Raw genomic sequence first — 22962 nt, 5'->3', positions numbered from 1 at the left:
TTTTTTTTTTTTTAATTAATATTATATTTTTTTTTTGTGATACTAAAGTTAGCCGTCAGCTGTCAATTTTAAAAATTTTTACAATAAAAAAATGCATCTAAAAATTTTCACTTGTAATTTTTATTAATTTTCACACTTGGAACTTTTTAATTGATTTTTTTTTTATAATTATTTAATTGCTATAAAATTCTAAAAAAATTTATGACATTAAAGTTAGCTGTCACTTGACAAATTTTTAATTTTTATTTAACAATTAAATTAACTAAAAAATTGCATTTTTAATTTTTTTTAATTTCTACTTATCAATTTTTTTTTTCTTATTTTTTTCCATAATTTATTTGTTAACAAAAGTTCTAAAAATTATTAAATACCTGCTAAATTAATTTTCATAAAAAATTTTTAATGTCGGTCAACTTCAGTGTTATTTTTTTATATCAATTAAAAAATTGATAAAATTTTTAAAAATATTTTAAAAAAATGACAAGTTATGAATAATAAAACAAATATAAAAATAAAAGTAACTAGAAAACTGACATTCAAATATCTCCTCTTCTTTTGTGCACATGCGCCTCCAAGCAAATAATTTTTCTTGATAAATAAAATATTTAAAATATTATTGTGTAATTTATTAATTAACTAAACAATTATATTATGCATTTAAAAAATAATAATAAAGTTAGCCGACATTTTTGATTTTTTTTATTTTGCTTAATTTATTAAATTAGAACTAAAAAATATTTTTTTAAAATTGCACTTGTAGTTTTTGAAGTTTTTAACAAATGAAAAAATTTTTTTTTTATTTTTTTGATAATTCTTTTATAAAAAAAAATCATAAAAATTTTTAGATGTCGACTAACTTTATTTTCATATTTAAAAACTATACTTGAAATTAATTCTATGTAAAACCGGCTGTCAGATTTTTCTTATTCATTTTTATATAATTTTTAATGCGCGCTTACTTAAAATTCATTACTCTATCGCTTAATTATTATGTAAAGAAAAAATTTGAGTACTTTTTTGTATTAATTACTGAGTATTTACTATAATAATTGCAAAAAATTGCAGAGCTATAATTTGCGTTACGTCTTTTCAACTGCGGTCGGCCATCTTGTGTTGCGCATGCGCGCGGATGCGCGCGCATGCGCAGAACTAATAAATTAAATTTGAATTTTTTATTTTTTCAATCTGAATCTTTTGTCTAATTATTATAATACTAAACTTAACCGACATTTTTAATTTTTATTTATTAAATTAGAACTAAAAAACATTTTTTAAAAATTGCATTGATAGTTTTTCAAGTTTTTTAAAATTGTAATTTTATTTTTATTTTTTTGTAATAATTTTTGTAATAAAAAAAAGTTCTGAAAATTTTTGAATGGCAGCTAACTTAATTTTTATTAATAGTGACAGTAAAAAGTAATTTTTTAATAAAAAAAATCTAATAATTTGTATATGATAAATATGATAAATTGTCTAATGACAGCTGACAAGTTGATAAGGCAGCTGACGCCTTCCAAACCTCGAGACATTTAAAAATATTTGAGGTTATAAAATGGCGGATCTAAACAGAGAGTTAAGTGAATATTTACTAAGCAACAAAAATGAAAAACAGTACAAATTAACAATCCCAACGGTGACGATACCGAAGCCTTCACTAGGAAGATGGTTCGGAAGATCATCATCAACTCAAGAAAGCACTGAAGAGTCAGGATGGTTCCAAGACACCCAGCGAAGCTGCTGTCCCAGTATGGTTAGTTTTGACACGTCAAAATCTTTATCTTTTTGAATAAAACTTTGAATAAAATAATTTTGTTCCAGACAAGGTTCCAGCGGTTAACTGGCTTTGCGATGTGCTTATTTATGGGGGTGCTCTGCTTCTCGATATCAGCGATTTATGTGCCAGTGTTGCTCCTAAAAGCGCGTAAATTTGCTCTGTTATATTCTTTAGGCAGTGTATTTTTTTTAATGAGGTATTTACTTAGCTATTAAAGTATTTAATTTTATTTTTATTTACTTTTCTATCATATGATAGTAAAATTAGCAAAAATCTGATGAAAATTAAGTTAGCCGACATTTAAAAATTAAAAAAATTTTTTTATTGAAAAAATGACTGCAAAAAAGAAGAAAAAAAAATTGTCATTTGTTAGAAACTTGAAAAACTGTAAGTGCAATTTTTTTAAAATATTTTTTTGTTTTAATTTAATTATTAAAAAAAAATCTAAAAATTAAAAATGTCGGCTAACTCTAGTATCATAGAAATCTGAATGAAAATTAAGTTAGCCGACATCTAAAAATTTTTATAATTTTTTTCTATTGAAAAAAATGATTACAAAACAATTTTTAAAAATTTACATTTGTAAAAAATTTGAAAAATTGTAAGTGTAATTTTCAAAAAATATTTTTAGTTCTAATTCAATAATTGAAGCAAAATCAAAAAATTAAAAATTTCGGCTAACTACTATTATAAAATCTGATAATTTTATAAATTTTTCTGATACTAAAGTTGGCAAAAAAAAAATGAGAAAAAAATTGACATTTAAAAATGTATAACACTAAAGTTAGCCAACGTTTTTAATTTTTTAATTATTAAATTAGAATAAAAATGAAGTTAGCCAGTATTTAAAAATTTTTTATTGAAAAAATTTCAATTAAAAAAAAAATTCACATGTAAAAAACTTGAAAAAATATAAGTACAATTTTTAAAAAATATCTTTTTAGTTGTAATTTAATTAATAAAAAAAAATCAAAAATTTTTAGACGTCTGCAAACTTCAGTGTCATAAATTAGAACTAAAAAATATTTTTTGAAAATTGCACTTAGTTTATTAAACTTTTTACAAAAGAAAATTTTTTAATCACTTTTTCAATAAAAAAAAAATTCTAAAAATTTTCAGATGTCAGCTAACTTAATTTTCATAAAAATGTTTAAAAATCAAAAATGCAATTTTTTAAAAATAATTTTTTGGATGAAATTTTTTTGTTGAAGAAAATTAAAAAATTGTAAAGTGACAGCTAAATTCAATGTCATACTAAAATAAGTCAACGTTAAAAAATTTGTTTTTATTTTTTTTTTTTTTTCAACAATTAAATTGCGAGTAAAAAAAATAAATACTTAAAAAAAATTTCATGTATAATTTTTCAGATTTTTTGCATCTGAAATTTTTTTCTTTTAATTTTTTCAATAAAAAAAAACTCATGAAAATTTTCAGATTTTATTTTCAAAATTTTAATGATAAATAATGACAAAAAAAATATTTTTAAAAATTTGTTTACTAAATTTTTTCATAATAATTAAATTGTTATAAAAACCTAAAAAATTCTCCGATGTTTCTTATTTTTAGTGAATCCTATAACAATAATTATTAAAATTTCCAGTTTTTGTTTCCTGTGGGGACCAGTCAGCTACCTTAAATCTTTATTCACCTTAGAGAAACGTTGCTTCACATTATCATACTTCCTGACTCTCGCAGGAACTCTGTACTTTGCTCTGCATCTCCAATCAACGCCTCTGACAGTCCTCTGCGCGGTACTTCAGATCATAGCCCTGCTGTCGTTCCTCGTGAGCCACATTCCTGGAGGTACTACGGGGCTGATGTTCTTCGGGAGGATGTTCAAGTCCTCTGTCAAGCCGACTTTGCCTATCTGAGCCGCCATATCAAATAAAATTATTTTAATTATTTATTAATCATTAATCATACTGAAAATACTAGACTTTACATTAATTTAATTAAAAAAATAAAATAAATTTTATTAAAAATCATAAAAATTTTTTGATATTAAATTTATTCAAAATAAGTCTGCTATTTTCAGTATAAATTAAAAATGTATATAAGACTGGTACATACGTATTTCTATCTATTTAATTCATTGTGATAAGTATGACACCAAATTGTAAATATTAAAAATAATCTTCCATTTAAAATATTAAAATTACACTAGCAACCTTGCAGTCACTATGTGACTGCCATGACTTGTGAACTATAAATAAATAAAACTTTACTTTATTAAATAATGACTTTTGTTAAATTGCACTGTAACTTTTTTAAATATTGACTTTATTAAAGATATAAGCTCATCCCGATGTTACACTCATCAAGAGCTTTTATTTGAGTACCCACATGCATTTTGATATATTTTTCATATATTCATATATATATAAATATATAAAATATATGAAAAATTGATGTGGGTACTCAAATTAAAGGTCTCGATGAGTGTACCATCAAAATGAGCTTATATCTTTAAAAATTTCAACAATTATGAAATTGTATTGTATTTTGTCAACTTATGATATTTTTAAAGATATAAGCACATAAGCTCATCCCGATGTTACACTCATCAAGAGCTTTCATTTGAGTACCCACATTAATTTTTCATATAGTTATATTTATATATATATATATATATATATATATATATTTATATATATATATATATATATATATATATATATATATATATAAATATAACTATATGAAAAATTAATGTGGGTACTCAAATGAAAGGTCTCGATAAGTGTAACATCGGGATGAGCTTTATCTTTAAAAATTTCCATGAATAGTTCACAAGATACAAGGTAATTTCTTAATTATTGACGTTTTTAAAGATATCAGGTCATCCCGATGTTACACTCATCAAGAGCTTTCATTTGAGTACCCACATACATTTTGATATATTTTTCATATATTCATATATATAAATACATAAAATATATGAAAATTTGATGTGGGTACTCAAATGAAAGGTCTCGATGAGTGTAACATCGGGATGAGCTTATATCTTTAAAAATGTCAATAGTTCACAAGATACAAGGTCGTTTCTTAATTATGTTAAATTGCACTGTACTTTCTTAACTATTGACATTTTTAAAGATATAAGCTCATCCCGATGTTACACTCATCTAGTGCTTTCATTTGTGTACCCACATGCATTTTGATATATTTTTCATATATATATACATATATATAATATATATAAATATATGAAAAATTGATGTGGGTACTCAAATGAAAGGTCTCGTTGAGTGTAACATCGGGATGAGCTTATATCTTTAAAAATGTCAATAGTTCACAAGATACAAGGTCGTTTCTTAATTATGTTAAATTGTACTGTACTTTCTTAACTATTGACATTTTTAAAGATATAAGCTCATCCCGATGTTACACTCATCAAGAGCTTTCATTTGAGTACTCACATGCATTTTGATATATTTTTCATATATAATATATATAAATATATGAAAAATTGATGTGGGTACTCAAATGAAAGGTCTCGATAAGTGTAATGTCGGGATGAGCTTATATCTTTAAAAATGTGAGAATAAAATGAAACCTTGAAAAGGCACCAATTCAAATCAAGACCTTTGCAATGACACTAAATTTAACCATAAAAACCCATTTTATCATATAAATACACTGGACACAAAATTTTGCTTATTATCTAAATATAGATTTAGTTTATTAATTAAAAAAATAATTAATTATCAGTTCTTTTTTTTTATAGGAATTTTTTTCTTAGGCTTAGGAACTTTGGTCGCCTTCAAACGCTTCGGGTTCTTCTGAATTTGTTTTACTTTGAGAGGCTGATAGACTGTCAATTTTATCTTCTCTGGTTCAGCTTCTTCTTGGTCCATCAGTTTATCTTTTTTGTCTGAAGAATTATTTTTTGGAAGATCCATGTACCGTTTTTTTGGAGCATGATCATTTTTATCCTCTGCAATATGAGCTAGAGAAATGAATTCTTCTTCCGCTCGGAATTCCGGAGGCTGGAACACTCTTTCTGAGGTAGACGAACGATACTTGTAGACGGAGGAAGGGTTGAAAGGCTTGGATTGGATCTTTGGAGTCTCTGGTTCTGATTCTGGACTTGGGACTGGTTCAGATTCAAATTTATCTGAAGGAAATAATTCTTTTGGGCTTTTGGGGGCTGGCAATGATTGGGACAAGTGAGATATTTTTTCATATAATTTATAAAAGTGGGAATTTAATTCTGCTTCTGATTTCTGAATTAAAAATTTTTAAAACATTTATTATTATTTATATTAGTTAGCAATTTTAGCAAATAATTAAATTACCTTTAATCCAATAGTTAGACTAGCAAATCCTATTTTTTCCAAGCAAATTTTCTTCAGTCCAGACAACAAAACAACAGGAATATTTTTATTTTGTCCCATTAAAATAATATGCTTGATCATCAACATAGGATCTACATTAGCTTCCACTAGAATACAGCAAATGTCTTTTTTTTCTACAGCACGTGTCACTGCATTTACTCCAAGAATTATTTTATTTCTTAAATGATCAATAAATAAATAAATTATTATAAAAACAAAGATAAATCTTTTTTTTGTAAATTAAAATTAATTTAGCAGATCTTTAATAATTTTAAGAATTTTTATAACAAATAAATTAAGGCAAAAAAAATAAAAAATAAATTTACATTTAGAAATAAAAAAAAAATAAAAGTGCAATTTTTTAAAAATAATTTTTTGAAAAAAATTTGTTTGTTAAAAAAAAATTAAAAAATGGTCCAGTGACTGGTAACTTTAATGTCTTTTTTTTTTTTTTAATATTAATTATAAAATTATTCTATTCAATTATTAAAAAATAACAATACTTTGATGACATTAAAGTTAGCAGTCGCTTAATCATTTATTAATTTTTTTATCAAAAAAATCATTTTTAGAAAATTGTATTTTTTTAAATATCTACATGTCAATTTTTTTTCTACTTTTTTGCCATAATTTATTTGTTAAAAAAATTTTTAAAATTATCAAATATTTGCTAAACTAATTTTTATAATACTTTGTTAAAACTCACACATTGACATCTAGCTCATCTGCAGACAGTTTATTGACTTCCTTACGTTCTTCTTTGCTCAATTTTCTCAACTGAGTCCAACTTAATTTCTTCTTACATTTTTTTTTCGGCAACAACCTGTCAAAAATTTCCTCGTTGTATTTTCATAAACATTTATTAAAATTTGACAGTGAAAACAGCTGATCAGCTGACATTTGAAAATTTTGGAACGTACTTGGTGTGCGTCATTGTGTATTTCAATTTTTTTAAAGTTCTGGTAAATAGATTTTACGAATTTCATTTAAAGTAAAATATTTTGCAACCACGCACACTAAATACGTTCCAAAATTTTTTTTTTAATTTTCAAATTTACAATAAAATTTTTTTTAATTTCCGAAAATCAAATACAATCATATCGGTTACTTGGATTTTTTAATTTTTTTATTTTATATCTTTTTGTAAAGAAAAAAGAAATTTTTTTTTACACGCTTTATATTAGCTTCACTTGTATGTCAGTTTGTCAGTATGTCAGTAACTCTCCGTGGGTAATCTGCGCGCCTGCGGCCTTCCTTGGTTCTGGTAGCCGTTTCTCAGGCTCGCTCTCCGAAATCGAACTCTGATTCCCCGTATTTATAATATTTATAAATAATTATTTTTTATTAGCTTCACTTGTATGTCAGTATGTCAGTATGTAACTCTCCGTGGGTAATTTGCGCGCCTGAATATTTTTGATAATCAACAAATAATAGTTTAAAAAAACTAAAAAATCACGCTTTTATAAATAAACCAAACTAAAAAGTAAAAAAAGGCCATTCGGCAGCCGAAATGGAAGTAGATTTCATGATGAATAATAAAAATACTACTAGGGTTGCATACGAAAAAAAAAAAAAAATAAATTTCTGTCTGATTAAACAACAATGACGTCAAAACGAATGCAAAAGTAAAATTTCATTATATCTGTCTGAGAAAGTAGCTGATTTTTGGCCTAGACTGATAATGAGGTACACAAATTAAAGCTTATTTAATAAGCTTTCAGATACCATTTATAGAATTTTGATAAGATATCGCGTTCAATTGTAATTGCACCAAAATACGGTAAAAGTGAAAATTTTTGCGATTTTTGAAAATGTTTGAATTGCTATTATTCCTAAACTATTGAATTTGGAGAAATAAATAAGTACACAAATTGAAGCTTATTAAATAAGCTTTCAAATGCAATTTACAGAAATCCGATAGGATGTCGCGTTCCATTGTTATTGCACGGAAATAAGGTAAAAGTGAAAATTTTTTGCGATTTTGGAAAATTTTTGAATTGCTCTCACTTCTAAACTAATCGACAGATTTGGCTCATCTTAGAACTTAACCTCGGAAATCGTCCTAAGAATAAGTATGTTACAGTTTATTGAGATCCGTATAGAATTACGAGAGTTAGAGAAGAGACAATGCCGATTATATCGTATATATATACATATATATAAATACATACATATATAAACTTTTGAACCATATGCATTTTCTGAATCCGCTTGACGAGCTGAGTCGAAATATAGCAAAATTTTTCAAAAGTTCCGTCATGAGGACCAATGCAATAGTTAGATTTCTATGAAATCTACTAAAAATAAATAATAGTTTAAAAAAACTAAAAACACGCTTTTTATAGAAAACCAAACTAAAAAATAGAAAATAAATTTAAATTAAGAATAGTGTTAAAAATTTCAATAAATATAAATTAATAATAGTGTAAATAAAAAAATGTATTTTATTTTAAAAAGCGTGGGGTGCTTTTTAAGAAATTATCAAAATGATAATCACTCTACTCATATCTGTCAATAAATTATATATAAATAGTGACGTCATGAACCTCACGCTTTTTTTAAAATAAAATACATTTTTTTTATTTACACTATTATTAATTTATATTTATTGAAATTTTTAACACTATTCTTAATTTAAATTTATTTTCTATTTTTTAGTTTGGTTTTCTATAAAAAGCGTGTTTTTAGTTGTTTTAAACTATTATTTTTCTTGATAGTCTTATGAACGTGGACTTGGCGCGATTTTTTTACAGTGAAATTGTTTTTGTTCGGATTTCATAATTAAATGAGCATTATGAGTCGTGCATATTGGATTTTCAAAACTTTTTCAAGTTTCTAACAAATGACAATTTTTTTTTCTTCTTTTTTGTAGTCATTTTTTCAATAAAAAAATTTATTTAATTTTTAAATGTCGGCTAACTCAATTTTCATCAAATTTTTTTTAATTTCAGGGATATAAAAATAAAAGTACTCACTCTTTTAAAATGTCACTCAATTCATTTATTTCATCATCGGATTTCAAAATTGGCCTGCAAATAATTATAAATAAATTTAATTAAATTTTTCATTAAATAAACAAACAATAAAATTTTATAATACTAAAGTTAGCTGACGTTTTTAATTTTTTTTAAATAATTAAATTAGAACAAAAAAATATTTTTTAAAAATTGCACTTACAGTTTTTAGTTTTTTACAAATGAAATTTTTTTTTTATTTTTTTGTAATCATTTTTTGAATGAAAAAAATCTTAAAAATTTTTAAATGTCAACTAACTTAATTTTCATTAAAATTTTAATTTTTTATAAGTAATAAATAAATAATTACCAAATAAATTCGTACGGCTGCGCCAAAACATTCCTCGTAACTTTTTTGACAGATGTATTTTTTTGTTTCTTCAAACTCATTATTAATTATTTAAATTAATTAATTACAACAATTAATTTACAACAAAAAATAAACAAACTGTTACTCTAACCTTTATATACAATTAAATAATTACAATGAGCCTTTTTCCTGAGAGTAGTACAGCGAACGTGCCACGAGAGGCAGCACTCGTAGTAGGGACAGACATAAAATATTTTCATTTAAGACAGTGTTATTTACGCTATATTATTTTATTATTTAAAAATAATATTTAAACACAAAAAAATTTTTTTAATAATCACTATGCCAACAAAACATTGTAGTTTTGCAAAGTGTACGTCGGATAATCGCTATCCAGAGGAAAATCTGTTTTTATACCATTTGTAAAACCTCATATCGACGAGGTTAGATTCCAATAAAAGATTACGAAATTATAAAGTTCTAAATAACTGATAAACTAATTACTTAGAATCATCAATTACATATTTTCAAAATTATTTTTGAAATTAATTAAATGAATAAAAAATGAATAGCAAATTTTTTTTCACACACTGATAGAAGGATTTATTTGTACCAAAAATATTTGTTAATAGTTAACAAATCATTTATTAGAGACCACTTTTAGTATTAAACAAATATTTCTTAGTATTTAAAATGATTTGTTTGTATTTAATAAATCTGATGTTCATTTATTGAATATTAATAAATCTTTTAAATACTAAGAAATATTCATTATGATTAAAGTGGTCTCTAATAAATGATTTGTTAAATATTAAAAAATATTTTTAACTTGAAACAAATCCTTCTATTTGTGCAGTTATTGGATATAAATTAATTTGACACATAAGCTCTGTCTGTTACTTAATCGTATTCATTTATTTCTTTTAATTACGTTTATTTATTACCATTTATATTTCATTGATATTTCACTCTGAAATAAATCTTAAATTTATAATTATTTTCAATTTCTCTTGTTACAGTTTGAATTTACCGCTAGTTTTTTACTAGAGTTTGTATACTAACCTGTCAATTAATTCATTTTTTTTCCGGTAACTTTTAAGTTACGGCACGCAAACCAACGTTTTAATGTGACAACATTATTGTCTTTTACAGTTGCAAATTTTAATTTTGCTCCAGGAACGTCGTCTTCGGTCAAAAACATGTTTTTTATGTCCACTTTACTATGTGATTAAATGGAGCTCTGACAATGTTTGTCCCTACCGAACCACTAGCGCCGCTAGTGAGTAATTTTTCGTACTTCAGGAAAAAGGCTTATTGATCGACAACTGACAACTGCTGATTACTCATTGTTGGTAAGCTAAAAGTAGTTATTACAAACGCCACCAGGGGCGCTTTTTCCTTAAAACCGGAATGACGTCACCGCCCAGTCTCCCAGAGCATTTCGTTAAAATTTCTCTCCTTCCGGCAACGTATCACGCTTTTGAGGTTGTCTTGCCTTTACAATTAACAATAATTAATAAAAGTACTATTTTATAATCTTAATACTCTAAAATGGCTATTGGTGATTTGAAAACCCCAAAAGGTCTCAAGAACCTCGACACTTTCTTGGCGGAACGCAGTTACGTCGAAGGGTAATTATTTTTAATTTTTACATACAATTATTATGCACGTGTCGGCATTTTGTTTTTTTTTTTCTAAGTTCTAATAATAGGTTATTTTTTTGTTATTTATTTATTTAATCAAATTTTTGACCTTGCTACAATTATTTTCTTCATCACAATTAAATAATTTAATTGTCAATAATAAAATTGTAAAATTTTTAACAATAAAAAACATCTGACAGCTTTTAAAAAAAAAAATTATCAAAAATAAAAAAGAACAATCTTTTTGTAAAAATTAAAAAAAAAATCTAAATGCAATTTTTATAAAATAATTTTTTTCTCCAATTTATTCCTAAAAATTAATCCAAAAATTCGACAGATGTTTTCTGATTTTAATTTTGTACAATTATTTTATTGTTACTTATAAATTATAAAAAAAGTGAATTTTAAAATTAATTAAAAGAAATCTTTAGAATGATTTTTAATATTTTTATTACATAAAATTTTTTAATTAAAAAAAAAAAAAAAAATTGTCAATTTGCTGACTTTGGTACCATCAAACATCTGGAATTTTTTAATGATAATTTTTTATTACTTAAAATATTTAATTAATTTTTTTTTTAATAAAAAGAATTTATTTTTATTTTATTTGTTAAAAAAATAATTTTAAAAATTGGTAAAAAAAATTCTAATTATTAATTTTAAATGAAATTTTAGATGGCAAGCATCTCAAGCTGATGTCGCAGTCCTGGAGGCCTTGGGCCAAGCCCCAACGGCGTCAAACCCCCACGTCTTGAGGTGGTACACACACATCAGCTCCCACGAGCTGGCTAAGTTGCCAGGCGCCAAGAAAATCCCCAGCAGCTTGGGTGTTGCTTCATTACCGATATAATTTTTTGAAATATTTAAAGTCAAATGTTTGTAACTCGTTTATCGTCAGCCATTTATTCGAATAAAGATTTGACAACATCGCGTCAACAGCTGAGAAAAAGAAAAGGATAGAAATATAGTTACAGAGAGAGAAATGTTTAACTCACACACTCATCGCCAAGTCCAGTATCGTCCTTGATGTCAAGCCATGGGACGATCAAGCGCGCTATTGCAGGAGATCTGTTTATTTAGTCCGTGCTATTGTTATGGATGGACCAAAGTATTTTTCTTTTCTTTTACTTTACTTTATTAAATAAGTATTGAAATCATCAATTATTATATTGTTTAAATTATTTTAAATTAAAATAAAGAATTTTGACTAATATTGGGAAGACTAAAATTTTAAAAAAATGTTAACACTATTTTGACTCATTAGTTTTTCCTTAAATAATTGCCAGATTTTTCTATTTTTTTTTTTAATAATAATTTAATTTTATAAATTATCAGATTCTTGTATTATTTTTTATTGAATTTATTTATTAATTTTTTTAAAGTAATTTAACTGAAAAAATTGTCAGATATTTGTATCATATTTTTTTAAATAATTGCCAGATTTTTCTATTTTTTAATAATAATAATTTAATTTAAAAAATTATCAGATTTTTGTATCATTTTTTCTTATTGAATTTATTTATTAATTTTTTTTTAAAGTAATTTAATTGAAAAAAATTGTCAGATATTTTTATTAAATAATTTAATTAAAAAAATTGTCCGATTGCTGCACAATGTTTTTTTTTGTTAAACTTCTTTTGAAGTAATTTAATTAAAAAAATTGCCAGATTTTTTTTTTTTATTTTTATAATAATTTAATTACAAAAATTATCAGATTTTTGTATCATTTTTTTTTATTGAACTTTTTATTCCTTAAATTTTTTTTTTTTCAATCAATTTAATTGAAAAGAATTGTCAGATTGTCGCACAATATTTTTTTTTATAAAATTTTTTATTTTTTAAACTTTTTTTGAAGTAATTTAATTAAAAAAATTTCCAGATTTTTCTATTTTTTTTTTATAATAATTTAATTTCAAAAATCAGATTTTAGTATAAAAATAAAAATATATATTTTTCTTTTAGTTTCAATTTTCTAATTGATTTTTTTTTTGCAGCAAAATTGGTCCCAGTTTGCCATGGAATCAACAAACTCCCAAATCATGTGTGTAGTAGAGGACGACAAAGTGCCTGTCGACCTTCTGACTGAGATGATCCAGGAGTTCGAGGATCACGTACAGTCCGTCGACATCGCAGCTTTCAACAAGATTTAAATTTTACTTTCATTATTCTTCTGGTCCATTATTTTAAAATTTGAATAAAGTGATTCGTTTTTGAATAATTTGAAGTTTTTTTTTTTTTTAGCTAATCATTTAATTTTTTAATTCTTAATATCATTCAATTTTTTTTTCTTAATATTATCAAATTAATTACTTATAAAATATAATTCTTAAATTTTTGATAATTGACATAAAGTATATTAATTCTTTTGAATAAAACAAAGCAATAAAAATTGATAATTTTAAAAGCAATATTTTATTTTTAAAAATATAGTCAATCTTGCATTTAAAACCATGACCTCACATAATTTATTCCCCCGAAAATTTTAGAAAGTTTCTTTTATCTTCATATATTTTATTTATATAATATTACACTATAAAATATATCCCCATAAACAAACATAATTGTCAAAGTTTTTATTGAAAAAAATTTAGTCCGTGATTCAGAAATTTTTTCTAAGCGATTTTATGTGCAAAAATCCGGTTTAGATAAAAATACTTTTGATATTCACAGAGTGTCAATTTAAATAAAATTTAATTTTTATCAAGAGAGATAGCCACTGTGAGGATTGAAAAAATAGGTGATTTTCGGGAATTTTTTTGACTGAGATAATAAAGGAATTTGGAGATCATGTTTTTTTTTGTTTTATAAAGTATATATTAAAGATCGTTCTCCCAAATCTATATTATTAAGAGAATAAGCAAAATTTTGTTTTAATGGTTAAATTTGGTATCGTTGGAAAAGTCTTGACCTGAAGTTGTACTTTTTTATGGTTTTATATCATTCTCACCAATAGTCAATTTATGATAAGTATTCAGGCTGCATTCGAAAATATTTTATCTCTAGATACATAATAAAGAAATGACCTTGTATCTGTGAACTATTGGCATTTTTAAAGATATGTTCGATGTTACACTCATCAAGACACTTTCATTTGAGTACCCACATCATTTTTTCATATATTTTATACATTATATATATGTATATATGAAAAATATATGAAATTGCATGTGGGTACTCAAATGAAAGGTCTTGATGAGTGTAACATCGGGATGAGCTTATATCTTCAAAAATATCAATAATTAAAAAATGGCCTTGTATCTTGTGAACTATTGATATTTTATATATTATATATATGTATATATGATACACTCATCAAGAGCTTTCATTTGAGTACCCATATGCATTTTTGATATATTTTTCATATATTATATTGTATATATGTATATATGAAAAATATATCAAAAATGCATGTGGGTACTCAACTGAAAGGTCTTGATGAGTGTAACATCGGGATGAGCTTATATCTTCAAAAATATCAATAATTAAAAAATGGCCTTGTATCTTGTGAACTATTGACATTTTTAAAGATATAAGCTCACTCCGATATTACACTCATCAAGACCTTTCATTTGAGTACCCACATCATTTTTTCATATATTTTATATATTATATATATGTATATATGAAAAATATATCAAAAATGCATGTGGGTACTCAAATGAAAGGTCTTGATGAGTGTAACATCGGGATGAGCTTATATCTTCAAAAATATCAATAATTAAAAAATGGCCTTGTATCTTGTGAACTATTGACATTTTTAAAGATATAAGCTCACTCCGATATTACACTCATCAAGTCGCCCTTTCATTTTTGAGTACCCACATCATTTTTTCATATATTTTATATATTATATATATGTATATATGAAAAATATATCAAAAATGCATGTGGGTACTCAAATGAAAGCTCTTGATGAGTGTAACATCGGGATGAGCCTATATCTTAAAAAATATCAATAATTAAGAAATGGCCTTGTATTTTGTCAACTCTTGACATTTTAAAGATATAAGCTCCTCCCGATGTTACACTCATCAAGATCTTTCATTTGAGTACCCACATCATTTTTCATATATTTTATATATTATATATATGTATATATGAAAAATATATCAAAAATGCATGTGGGTACTCAAATGAAAGCTCTTGATGAGTGTAACATCGGGATGAGCTTATATCTTTAAAAACGTCAATAATTAAAAAAGTACAGTGGAAATTAACAAAAGTCATTATCTAATAAAGCAAAATATTATTCATTTATAGTTCACGAGTCACGGCAGTCACATAATGACTGCAAAGTTCCTAGTTTTTTTTTTTAAATATTAGTTGTTACAACGTCATAAGCATTTTTGTGGAGCACCAAAAAAATTTCCCCCACCACGGTGAGATCTCTAACTCAAAAACGGATTATCTAAAAAAAAAAACATACTGCGTTGTAATTTGCATGCATATGGTTATCGTTCCACGTAGGGGATTTTGAAAATTTGGATTTAAAAAAAAATGGCGACATATTAAAAATTTTTTCGTTTTTTTTTTTAATTTTTTTGGATTCAAACAGCTCTAAAAAATCTTAAAAATCAAAATTTTCTAAATCTCATATGTGTAACTATAGCTATTGAGTAGACGAATACGGAAAGAAAAATTACGAATCATTTTGCTGTAATAAAATCGACTATAACTTGAAAAATATTCGAAATTTTCATATAAAACTCTACATACTTTTTAATATATAAACTTTGAATTAAAAAAAAAAAAAATTTTTTTTTTTTTAATTTCACAGTGGCTATTATCCCCCTTAAAAAAATGTAATTCTTAGAAAAAAAAATAAAAACGAGAAATTAATCACAAATAAAATGAATAAGCCAGAACAATTTAATTGAATCATTAAACAATTAATTATTTTTTGGTCAAGTCTAATCATTCAATTTCTTTGTTTTTGTCAATAAAAAAAAAAAAAATAAAATCTTTTAATGTGAGTAAATAAAATTATTAGAATTAATTTTAATGATTCATAATAAATTTATCTAAAAGGTCGCATTTATAAAAAAGAATTTAACTTATTTTATTTATTACAAGTAAATAAAATTCTTTTTACCAAAAAAAAATCCACACGGATGTAATCAACTATTTTTTTAATTTATTTAAATGTTTTTACTTTGAAACTTGTGTTATATCACTGGGATTTTCTAGATTGTTATCATTAAGAATCTTCAAGTTCAATTATATCGTTGCAACAGTAAATTTTATTACACATTGCACATTAAATAAAACAAACGGATAAATATATTTGAGAAAAAGAAGAAATAATTTTTTTTTTTTTTTTCAATAAAATGTAACAATTACTCAAGCTATTTGTTATTTTATATTATATTGATTTCTATTACTTATTACAATTATTTATGTGACTAGACATAGATGTGTGTAATTGCTGGATGCACATGAGGGTCTTTAGATGCTTGGATTCCCCTCTCAAAGACCGACGACGGCTCGACATTGAAGCGCGGTATATAAGGACTCGATCTTGCAAATCGGTATCCAGTTAACTTTTATCGCTTGTGTCTATCGATCTTGTGTCTATATTTTGTTCCGCTATTTTATTAGTTGAATAAAAATGAGAGCTTTTGTATTGTTGCTTGTAATTGCTTGTGCTTATGGTAAGTATTTTTTTTTTTTTTTTTTTTAGTTTATCTGAAGAAAAAGTGTAAGATTTTTATAAGGAAAGTTTATATGTAAACATTTCTTGTGATTTATTATCAGTACAATTTTTTTTTTTTTATATTTGACCTGAAATTTTTATTATTATTATCAATTTATTTTTTAAAATTATTAATAATTTTAGAGTAAAAATATGTTTTATGTCTTATAAAGTTGAAATTTTTATTTTGTAAATTTAAAAAATAAATTTTCTTTTTATTAAATTTTTTAATAAAAATTAATAAATAATTTGATCTATATAATAATCTATATTATTAAGAGAATAAGAAAAATTTAGTGTCCAGAATAGTCATATGATAAAATCGGTTTTTTTAGTGAAATTTAGTGTCATTGCAAAGGTCTTGATTTGAATTTGTGCTTTTTCAAGGTTTCATTTCATTTTCATCGACAGTCAATTTATGATGATAAGTATTTAGGCTGCATTCGATAATGCTCTATCTCTAGATACATGATTAAGAAATGACCTTGTATGTTGTAAAATATTGACATTTTTAAAGATATAAGCTCATCCTAATGTTACACTCATCAAGACTTTTCGTTTGAGTACCCACATCAATTTTTCATATATTTATATATATTACATATATGTATATATGAAAAATATATCAAAATGCATGTGGGTACTTAAACGAACGCTCTTGATGAGTGTAACATCGGGATGAGCTTATATCTTTAAAAATGTCAATATTTAAGAAAGTACAGGGCATTTCAACAAATATCTTGTAAACGATTGACATTTTTAAAGATATAAGCTCATCTCGATGTTACACTCATCAAGACCTTTCGTTTGAATACCCACATCAATTTTTCATATATTTATATATATTACATATATGTATATATGAAAAATATATCAAAATGCATGTGGGTACTTAAACGAACGCTCTTGATGAGTGTAACATCGGGATGAGCTTATATCTTTAAAAATGTCAATATTTAAGAAAGTACAGGGCATTTCAACAAATATCTTGTAAACGATTGACATTTTTAAAGATATAAGCTCATCTCGATGTTACATTCATCAAGACCTTTCGTTTGAATACCCACATCAATTTTTCATATATTTATATATATATTATATATATGTATATATGAAAAATATATAAAAATGCACGTGAGTACTCAAATGAGAGGTCTTGATGAGTGTAACATCGAGATGAGCTTATATCTTTAAAAATCTCAATAGTTAAGAAAATACAGGGTATTTCAAACAAATATCTTGTGAACTATTGACATTTTTTAAGATATAAACTCACCTCGATGTTACACTCATCAAGACCTTTCATTTGAGTACCCACATCAATTTTTCATATATTTATATATATTACATATATGTATATATGAAAAATATATCAAAATGCATGTGGGTACTTAAATGAAAGCTCTCGATGAGCGTAACATCGGGATGAGCTTATATCTTTAAAAATGTCAATAGTTCAGAAAGTACCGGACATTTTAACAAATATCTTGTGAAATATTGACATTTTTAAAGATATAAGCTCATCTCGATGTTACGCTCATCAAGACCTTTCATTCGAGTACCCACATCAATTTTTCATATATTTATATATATTACATATATGTATATATGAAAAATATATCAAAACGCATGTGGGTACTCAAATGAAAGGTCTTGATGAGTGTAACATCTAGGTGAGCTTATATCTCTAAAAAAGTAAATATTTAAGAAAGTACAGTGCAATTTAACAAATGAGTTATTATTTAATAAAACAAAACTTTAATTATTTATCATTCATGAGTCACGGCAGTCACATAGTGACTGCAAAGTTGCTAATGATAATAAAATAATTTTTAAATCTAAAAATTTTAATAAAATTAAAAATTAAAAATTTTCTCTTTAATTTAAAAAAAAAAATTTTTTTTAATAATTCAAATAATAACTCTAAAATATTTTCAATTCTCTTCTCTAAATAATAATAATAACAATTTATCTGACCCAATAAATAAATTTAAACAAGCTAAATAAATATTTAACCCAGTTTTCACCTAACATTACTTCAATCAAAATATAATAATTGAGTCACGGCTAGAATAGTTTACAATGACCGTCAACTACTATCTATCATCTTCCCCATTTGCAAGCAATAGCAGTTTAACGAATCAATTATTTAAAACTTCAAATAAAATATTATTATTATTATTTATATTTTTACTAAAAATTATTCAAACTACTTCAAGTGCGTGGTCGCATTTAGAAGGACGAGTAATTGCGTTGGTGTAACCGCGAGTCACCGTTTAGTTTATAATAATAAAAGTTAAAGCATAAACTTCCAGATCTATATATACATATTTACGGTTAAGTTATAGTTGTAATTATTTAATGATAAAAACTGAAAAATACGTGAATAAAAGATCCGGTTTAGCGAGTTTAAACTATTGCTAGTTTTTAAATTCCAGTCGCTTAAAACACAAGTTCAAGGGAATCTACTTTGAGTTCATAACATATATAAAACAGCTCTTAAACTTCATGTTACTTCAAGGCCTTTAATTTATCCGCGATTTTATATTGATTTTTATTTATTAAGTATGTAATTTGATTATTAGAAATTAAAATTCTGATCACGTACTTCCTTATTTTAATTCTTGAATTTTAAATATTTTTCTTAAGAAGTTTTTATCAAGACAAATTTACTTCTGAAAGTTATTAAAAATTTTTTATTAATTTTTCAATTTTTTCAGAAAAAAAAAAATTTTTTTTTCAAGTATTCGAAAATAATTCAAATTTTTTTATTTTAAAATAAAAAAATTTTTAAAAAGAATTAAAAAAAAAATTTCTTTAAATATATTTTAATAACAATATTAATTTTTTTTAAATATTTAATATTAAAATTTAATATTTTTTAAAATTTTTTCAAATAATTTTTTTAATATTAAATAAAAAGTTTATAATTTATTTATGAATTTTTTTTTAAATAATTAAAAAAATGTGAAATATTTAATTTTTTTAATATTAAATAAAAAATTTATAATTTATTTATTAATTTTTTTTTTAAAGCACAAGAAGGAGAACCAGAAGCGAAAGCAGCATTAGTACCTCAGCAAATCCCAAAAACATGTTTCGGCTGCATGTGTGAAGCTGCGTCGGAGTGCGATACCAAAACTGGATGTTTGGGTGACGTTTGTGGGCCATTCCGGATCACCTGGGGTTATTGGGCAGATGGAGGCAAACCTACGCTCAACAATGAGTCACCAAACGCTGAAGGAGGTAATATATACTAACAATCTCAATAACAAAAATAATAACAATAATAAAAAATAAATTATTTCAGCCTGGACTCGTTGCGTAAATGATCCCTTCTGTGCCGCGAATGCCGTTCAAGGATACATGGACCGTTTCGCTCAGGTGAAAATTAAAAAAAAATTAAAAATATTGTTTTTTAAATTAGATTTAATTTTAATAATATTTTTTTTTTTTTTTTTTAGGATTGCAACGGAGATGGTGTGATAAACTGTGACGACTACGCGAGGATCCACTACCTTGGTGGGTACGGATGCAGCGGTCCATTGCCTCCCAAATACGAAAACGCCTACAAAACTTGCATGTCAACATTCAGTGGATAAAAAATTTTTTATAAATTTAAATCGCTTATTTTTAATTAGTTTTTTTTTTTAATTTAAAAACTTGAACAAATTTTGATAATTAATTTTTGTATTTTGTATTTATGTGATGACTGATGCGGTAAAATTGAGCTAATAAATTATATGAGACTTTATACAATTACTGTCGAGTCTTTTTGTCAATTTAAAAGGGCGCATAATTCTTAACTTCCCGTTAAGAAAATCGAAGATTTTCAAAAATCGGGAAGTTATTGTTTTCACCCCGATTTGAAAAAATCGAGTTTTCATCAGATCTCGACGTTTGAAGGTCACAGGAAGCTTCCCTGACTATCCCCGCGAGGTTGTCACGGTGTCTGTATGTATGTGTGTGTGTGAAATTATGTGAACCGCTTATAACTTTTGAACGGCTTGACCAATTTGATCGCAGTTGATGCCATTCGAAAGGGCTTGACCAAACTTAGATTTTGAAAACTGTTTGGACCGATTCAGATCAATAGACTTTGAGAAATCTTAAAAAAACTGAAAAAAAAATTTTTTTCAAATGTGGTTTTTTTGGAGTAACTTTTAAACGGCTTAAAGGTTCAATTCCAAAAACTAATCAGCTTTTAACCTCAACAAACCACGTCGATCGCCACCAGTCCGGTCAAAATCGGTTGATTCGTTCGAGAGATATCGTGAACGAAAGAAAACCGAAAAAAGTGTTTTTTCGGAATAACTCCAAAATTCCTTGCGCGATCAATTCAAAATTTAAGATTCTTTGTGAGGCTTAAAAAACTGCGTCGAATGCAGTTTATTTATTCAAAAGTTATTGCGGTTTAAAAATTCAAAAAATAGTGTCTTATCAAATCTCTATCAGACTTTTGAGCTCGAAGAGCTTTAAAGCATAGGAAAGTAATATCTTTGAGCTCGGAGAGCTCAAAATAACCCATAAATTGTATTTTTGAGCTCGAAGAGCTCAAAAACGTCATTGGTGCAATTTTAAGCGCCTAAGTATGGAATTAGCGGGAAGTTGCAGGGATGGCCTTCAGGGTCAACCGTTTTCCTAATTTTTTTCAGATGAAAATGTAGAAGGTGCAGGAATTGTACCTTAATAAACTTTCTGTATTTTTATATTAGTTTTTTCTTGTATTTTTTAACTTCGAATAATATAATAATTTCTTGTCCGTGTAAAAAAAAATCGTCTTAAAATTGTCTTAAAATTGTCGTTCGTTTAAGATCTTAATTAAACGTGACACAAACCAAGACTATTTTAAGACGCAAAAAAAAAAAAATTCCGAGAGCAGATTTTTGAAAATTTGGTTTTCGAATTTGTTGTGAAAATTAATTTTTAGACGATTTTACGACTTTCTAACCGCAATATTTTTGAGTAAGATGTTTTTAAATTGAATTTAAAATTATTATCTGACAATTTTAAGACTTTTTTAAGACGTTCCGTTTTAATGTTCCGGGGCTCTGTCGCTGTTAGCCCATCTTAAAATAGTCTAAATTTTTTTTTAAGATTTTTTTAAGACTAATTTAAGATAATTTTAAGACAATTTAAAGACGTTCCATAATAATTTTCTGGAGCTGTCACTGTGATATCATCTCAAAATAGCCTAAAAATTTTTTAATAATTTTTTTAAGACTATTTTAAGATTTTTTCAAGACGATTTTAAGACTATTTTAAGATTTAAGTCTTAAAATAATTTTTAAATTAGTCTTAAAAAAATCTTAAAAAAAGATTTAGAGACTATTTTGAAATGAGCAAACAGCGACAGAGCCCTGGAACATTAAAACAGAACGTCTTAAAAAAGTCTTAAAATTGTCAGATAATAATTTTTTAACAATTTTAAATTCAATTTAAAAACATCTTACTCAAAAATATTGCGGTTAGAAAGTGGTAAAATCGTCTAAAAATTAATTTTCACAAAAAACTCGAAAAGCAAATTTTCAAAAATCTGCTCTCGGATTTTTTTTTTTGGCGTCTTAAAAGAGTCTTAAAATAGTCTTGGTTTGTGTCACGTTTAAGATCTTAAACGAACGACAATTTTAAGACGAATTTTTTTTACACGGGCTATTGCTTAAATAAAAGATATATTTTAATTTGATTGTATACCTTATGCGCGAGCGTAGGTATGGTCTACTCTCGCCTAAAAATTCAAATCACCGATTCCGTTGCGTAAAATTGTAGTTAAAATCCATAATATGTATATATAAAATGAAAAATACCTCATTATAAGTAAGAAATTATTAACTAATCGTTGAAAAATTTTTTGAGCTGAATATAGCTGATATAGATCTGATGAAAACTCTATTGTCGAATAACGGGGTAAAACCCATATGATCCCAAGTTTAGAAAATTTGAAATTTTCTTAGCAGGAAGTTTAAAATTATACGCCCTTTTGGCTTTAGATCACTAAATTTTCAGTGTTTTCAAGCCAAAAGGGCGTATAACTTGAGACATACGCCCTTTTGGCTTTGAAAATTTTTTTTTCATTTTTAGGCTTAGAACATGTTTACAAAACGATTGGCACCAAAAAAAAATTGTACGCCCTTTTGGTTTTTTAAAGCCAAAAGGGCGTGTAATTTTTATACGCCCTTTTGGCATTTGGCA

At 25.3% G+C, this 22962-nt stretch overlaps 4 protein-coding genes across 4 annotated transcripts in view; 3 read left to right on the top strand and 1 right to left on the bottom strand.

Annotated features, from left to right (window-relative positions):
- Nucleotides 1-1470: 1470 nt before the first annotated feature.
- Nucleotides 1471-3729, top strand: LOC123272402 (vesicle transport protein SFT2C). Its single transcript, XM_044739145.1, has 3 exons — nucleotides 1471-1750; nucleotides 1819-1970; nucleotides 3375-3729. Exons 1-3 carry the CDS (start codon nucleotides 1553-1555, stop codon nucleotides 3643-3645), a joined length of 621 nt encoding a protein of 206 aa, XP_044595080.1. The 5' UTR covers nucleotides 1471-1552; the 3' UTR covers nucleotides 3646-3729.
- Nucleotides 3730-5447: 1718 nt separating this feature from the next.
- Nucleotides 5448-9598, bottom strand: LOC123272753 (ribonuclease P protein subunit p38-like). The gene is made up of 5 exons (XM_044739746.1): nucleotides 9436-9598; nucleotides 9087-9140; nucleotides 6818-6934; nucleotides 6073-6289; nucleotides 5448-6000 (listed from the first exon to the last, which is right to left on the bottom strand). The coding sequence occupies exons 1-5, from the start codon at nucleotides 9513-9515 to the stop codon at nucleotides 5482-5484; spliced, it is 987 nt and encodes a 328-aa protein (XP_044595681.1). The 5' UTR covers nucleotides 9516-9598; the 3' UTR covers nucleotides 5448-5481.
- A 1279-nt stretch (nucleotides 9599-10877) lies between these two features.
- LOC123272756 (elongation factor 1-beta') overlaps nucleotides 10878-22962 on the top strand; it is a 148275-nt gene continuing 136190 nt past the window's right edge. The window contains exons 1-2 of the mRNA XM_044739753.1: nucleotides 10878-11066; nucleotides 11754-11878. Of these exons, the coding sequence (XP_044595688.1) occupies nucleotides 10987-11066; nucleotides 11754-11878 (205 nt within the window). The 5' untranslated portion in view covers nucleotides 10878-10986. The remainder of the gene's footprint in view (nucleotides 11067-11753; nucleotides 11879-22962) is intronic.
- Nucleotides 16577-20524, top strand: LOC123272759 (invertebrate-type lysozyme 3-like). The gene is made up of 4 exons (XM_044739755.1): nucleotides 16577-16729; nucleotides 19807-20016; nucleotides 20081-20154; nucleotides 20235-20524. Exons 1-4 carry the CDS (start codon nucleotides 16687-16689, stop codon nucleotides 20370-20372), a joined length of 465 nt encoding a protein of 154 aa, XP_044595690.1. The 5' UTR covers nucleotides 16577-16686; the 3' UTR covers nucleotides 20373-20524.

Source organism: Cotesia glomerata, linkage group LG10 (genome assembly GCF_020080835.1).
Source record: "Cotesia glomerata isolate CgM1 linkage group LG10, MPM_Cglom_v2.3, whole genome shotgun sequence".
Taxonomy (NCBI): Eukaryota; Metazoa; Arthropoda; class Insecta; order Hymenoptera; family Braconidae; genus Cotesia; species Cotesia glomerata.
This window is presented reverse-complemented; position numbering and strand designations above follow the sequence as displayed.